Source organism: Geospiza fortis, unplaced genomic scaffold, assembly GCF_000277835.1.
Source record: "Geospiza fortis unplaced genomic scaffold, GeoFor_1.0 scaffold213, whole genome shotgun sequence".
NCBI classification, from domain to species: Eukaryota; Metazoa; Chordata; class Aves; order Passeriformes; family Thraupidae; genus Geospiza; species Geospiza fortis.
This window is the reverse complement of record NW_005054399.1, coordinates 214058-218865: the sequence shown is the minus strand read 5'-3', so window position 1 is coordinate 218865 and position 4808 is coordinate 214058. Positions and strand designations below refer to the sequence as shown.

General features: G+C 47.0%; 1 protein-coding gene across 2 annotated transcripts in view; it reads left to right on the top strand.

Annotated features, from left to right (window-relative positions):
- FLCN (folliculin) overlaps nucleotides 1-3236 on the top strand; it is a 10027-nt gene extending 6791 nt beyond the window's left edge. For both annotated transcript variants that reach the window (XM_031061110.1, XM_005425935.3), the window contains exons 10-11: nucleotides 975-1080; nucleotides 1825-3236. In XM_031061110.1, the coding sequence (XP_030916970.1) occupies nucleotides 975-1080; nucleotides 1825-2026 (308 nt within the window). In that variant the 3' untranslated portion in view covers nucleotides 2027-3236. The remainder of the gene's footprint in view (nucleotides 1-974; nucleotides 1081-1824) is intronic.
- Nucleotides 3237-4808: the final 1572 nt, after the last annotated feature.

Genomic DNA, 4808 nt, shown 5'->3' with positions numbered 1-4808 from the left:
CACACAGTGAACACTTTCAATCCTGGGATACTCGTGTGTTTGTTTTGAGTAAGACTAACTTGTAAGGACCATGACATCACTGGTTTTCCATGTTCCATTTGGTAGCCAGATATGACTGATAGAGAAATACCCAGACTTTTCTATTTAATTTTAGCTACTTCCTTCCAGCAGTTGAACACTTGCACCTAGAGGTGATTTGAGTCAGGTCCATCAGTCTTGTCTTTTCTGGGAAGTCTTAATTTAGATGAATTTGCCTCACTGAGTGTCTCAAAAGACACAGCAGATGGCTCATCCTTCCTCTTGGTCCCTGAAGACAGAGATGCAAAGCAGAGACTTGCTCTCTGCACAGTGCTCTTCCTGTTGTTGATCCCACATGTATAAATACACCAGTTTATTTTCCATCCAATCTGTGGCATGTCCAGAAGCTTCTGCACAAAAATAGTCACTGCAAGGTCTTTTCTCCACCACAGCATCAAACTTACTAGGCCATGGACTGCTGGGAAAAAAGTCTCCTAGGGATTTCCAAAAAGTGGTCCAGGAATGCCTTGGGTTTGTTGCTGGTTTATTTTTTCACTAAGTACCCTGGAACTGCCCTTAACAAGAGGAACATTAAATAGTTGGGTGTTTATATTTTTGTATATATGTTTGTATATAATACAAAGAACCATGAAGGTCTTTTCATAACCTTGTGTTTTTAAAGGGCACAACAAAAGCTAGGCAGGAGTTTAAAAGTGGGTCTGAAGAGAAAACAAAAGCCCCTGAACCTGTCCCAGGGTCCTTCACTAAATTCCATGTGGCTTCTTAGAGCAGATGTTTTTCTAATGGGATGACCTTTAGCTGCTCTTCCATGGAAATGAAATCCCAGCAGGCCACTGGGTGATATAGTTAGCAATTATTTGTAGTAAAGGTGTAAGCAATAACCTTTACCTTGTGTGTCCTCTTTCTCACCCTTCCCCCTTTTTCTGCTCCTGCAGTTGGCCCAACAATCTTGAACAAGATCGAAGCTGCCCTGACCAACCAGAACCTCTCTGTGGATGTTGTGGATCAGTGCCTTGTTTGCCTGAAGGAGGAGTGGATGAAGTAAGTACAGCTCCCTTGCTTTCAGAGGAGCAGCTTTGGCACTGCTCCTGGAACAGCAACAGCAGAGTGCAGGACACACTTCAGTCAGGTGACTTCTGCTGAAGCTCAGTTGGATGTACAGGAACAAATTAAGTCAGGAGTTAAGAATTTCCTACTCTAGTCCTAACTCTCTTTTTGGCTTTCAGCAGTTCTTAACCTTTATGCTTCAGTTCACACATCTGTAGGTTACCTGCATGACAACACCTGCCTGCCTCACCCAGGTTAGGAGGATTAAACGTGCAGATCCCTCTGTGCCTGTCAGTGTGGCCATACCCCAGCACAGCTGACACCCAAACACATGCCCAGGTTCTGCCTTCAGGCTCTGCATTTCAGAGGTGCAGGTAGCTGTAAAGGAAGGCCAGTCAGTCATGTGAGTAATTCATGGCACATGATGACTTTGTGAATTTACCTGAAGGCAGATGGGCACTGGATGTGTCTCCCAGCTGTCACAATTAATTGTTCTACTTTCTGCTAGAATGAAAATCCAAACTAGAAATATGCCCATTATTACTGAAAATGAGTCATCTCCCTAACTAATCACCCTTCTTCATCAAAGCATGAGAATAGTTTCAATGAAACACTGGTTGGAGCTTTTATTAACATTTAGTTGCAGTAGGTGCCAAGAGAAGCTCCAGCTCCTCCTTGTTCCCTGTTTGATGGTGTGTGAGTCCATTTGATAATGACAGCAATCTCTTGTTCCTGCAGTAAAGTGAAAGTCCTCTTTAAGTTCACTAAAGTGGACAGCAGACCCAAGGAGGATACCCAAAAGCTGCTGAGCATTCTGGGAGCTGCAGAGGAGGACAATGTCAAACTTCTCAAGTTCTGGATGACCGGCCTGAGCAAGACCTACAAGTCCCACCTGATGTCAACAGTTCGCAGCCCGACGTCCTCAGAGTGCCGGAATTAAAGGGTGCCCAACCTCCCTGCTGCCTTCAGAGAAGGGCAGGGACCCCTGGTTACCTCTGCTGAGCCTGCAGCTTGTGCTTTAGGTGGATAGTGAGGCTTCATCACTATTCTCCTGGTCCTCAAACCAACTTGAAGAGTGACTTGAGTCTTTTCTACTTGCTGTGAGACTGGACTAATAAGTGCTAATCCACAGTGCTGCTGTGTCCCCAGGAACTCAGCTCTCAATCTAGACGTGCACACTCAAGACTAAAACACAGCAACGCTCAAAGAATCAGCTAAATTAATTAAAATCCCATCCTGTCCTCATTAAGCATCATGCTGTGGCAGCAGGCCTCACCTTTAGGTTGCTTGGCAGGCCTGTGACAACATCCAGAACTCCTGGGAGTGCATATGGTTAATCTCACTGAAATCCCACATAAATCTCCTCAATGCCTGAGAGAACAAGAACCAAAAATAAGAGGCACGTCACAGGGTATGGATCACATGTAAATTATTTCAAACCACTTTGTGCTCAGATTTAAGAGACTATTTTCTGCTGTAGCATAAGTCAGGATATCCCATGGGAGTCCTGTCACTCCTCTTTATTTATTTATAATCTTAACTTGAGACAGTTTTAGGATTTGCTTTGGAAATCTTGTCTGGGAGGGCGAATTGTAAAATAAGAAGCCTCAAAATGCAGCCTGCTTGCCTCTCAGAGGGGAAAATACTCGCCTTGTTTTGCCTGTGGTTGCAGAACTTCCAGGTAATGAAAATAACCTCGCCAGGATAAGGTTCTCTTCTGTCTTTTTTAGCTTCCTAATAAAGCAGAAGAGATTCAACCTGTAGGTGCTCCCTTATATAACTCTATAGTAGCCATTTTTGCTTAATAGTTCCTGAAAACATTGGTGCATTTTTTAATTACCTAACCAGATATTCCTTAGCTGTTCTGTAAGGAATCTCTGTTTCTGTTGTGAAGTCTGGGGTTTATGTCTTTTTGTTTTTCTGGATCATTATTGGGAACACTTGACGTTACCACAGATGTTTTGAACAAGCTAAAGGCAGGTTTTACCCAGGTGACCTTCTACACTCACTCAAGCTCAGAGAGGATGTTCCAGCTTGTCACAAGTTCTGTTCTTATATATACAATACGGAGGTTGATTTTTGTCTGGAACATCTGTAAAATGGAGACAGGCATTAAATCTCATAAGAGCTATTTTTGTAAAATGAACAAAGCCTGGTTTTGTGTTTATTTTCAGTGTGCGTTTGTGTTGTGGTGGGGGAAAGCAGCAGCTGATCCACAAAATTCCTGCAGCCTTAGCCTAGATCTAATGTAGAGAATTTAATACTGGTCTTTTCCTCTTATCTTTGTATTAGTTTCTTGTAGACTGACCTAGTAATCTTTATTTTAAAACTATTCTGGTCCAGTCCAGAGCTGTGTAACAGAGCAGGTGAGACATCATTTGGCATTGAGACCTTCTTGATTGCTGAACTGGATTTGTCTTTTAAAAAAATGGCTCTCCCAAGAAATCCAGCATCAAAACCTAACCTAGTGCTTCCTTCCAGAACAGCAAAAGGGTTGGTCACAAGGTCGAGCCTGAGGCTGCTGCTTCTCCTTTGCTCCTGGTGAGTTGTGCAGGACGTTGATCCCTCTCCATCCTGACCTGATGGGCTGTCATGGACAAGCAGACTCAGTTTTGAACCAGGGCAAGAAAACCACTAAAACTCATAAAAATGCCCAGAGGAAAGAAGGGGGAGAGCTGCCAAGTCAGTGAAGCTACACCCAGCTGTGCTTGCCTGCCAGAACACATCTGTACGTGGGAGTACCAAACGATTGCCTGGGCAGGTTCCTGCAGCTCGCAGGTGAGGCCGCGGGTGCTCCCTTTGCCGTCAGCGAGAGCTGGAATGTGCACAACTCAACTAACAAAAAAATCATGTCTGCAGACATCTTTCACCACCCTCCTTCCCTCCAAACGATACGCCTCAAAGACAAACTGATGGAGGCAGGATAATTCTTTATTCCAGTGTGATTTCTGCCTGGCTGAGCAGGGTGTAGCTGGGAGCGAGGTGGGAGCTGTGAGTGCTGCAGCTGCCGTGTGATGGAGGCAGTGCTGGGTCACTGCTGGCTGCAGTTACAGACAAACCCTTCTGGTACCAGTTCTGCCACCCCTGTCCCCTCTGCCAGGCAGGGTCCAGCAGCTGATGGTCCCCCTCTATTCCACCCTCATGAGACTCCACCTGCAGAGCTGCCTCCAGCTCTGGGCCCACAACATCACAAGGATGTGGAGGTGCTGGAGAGAGCCCAGAGGAGGCCACAAAGATGCTCCAAGGGTTAAAGCCCCTCTGCTCTGGAGCCAGGCTGGGACTGCTGGGGGTGTTCGCCTGAAAAAGACCCAGGGAGGCCTCAGAGCCCCTTCCAGAGCCTAAAGGGCTCCAGGAGGGCTGGAGAGGGACTTGGGATGAGGGCCTGGAGGGACAGGATACAGGGAATGGCTTCCCACTGCCAGAGGGCGGGGTTGGACGGGATATTGGGAAGGAATAGCAGAAGGGGTCCCTGCACATGGCATGGGGTTGGAACTGGATGATCTCTGAGATCCCTTCCCACCCAAACCATTCTGTGATTAAAGGATGTGCTGCGTATTCGCAGCATGCGCCGCAAGGGCTCGGTGTGCGGTGAAGGGTTCGCTGTCAGGGTTTCGGTACCTGGGGAGGAGTCGGTGTTCGGGGCAGGGTCCGGAGCCCGGGGCAAGGTCGGTGCCGGGATTTGGGAGCCCGGCCCAGCCCCGTGTGGCGGCCGCTCCTCCCCG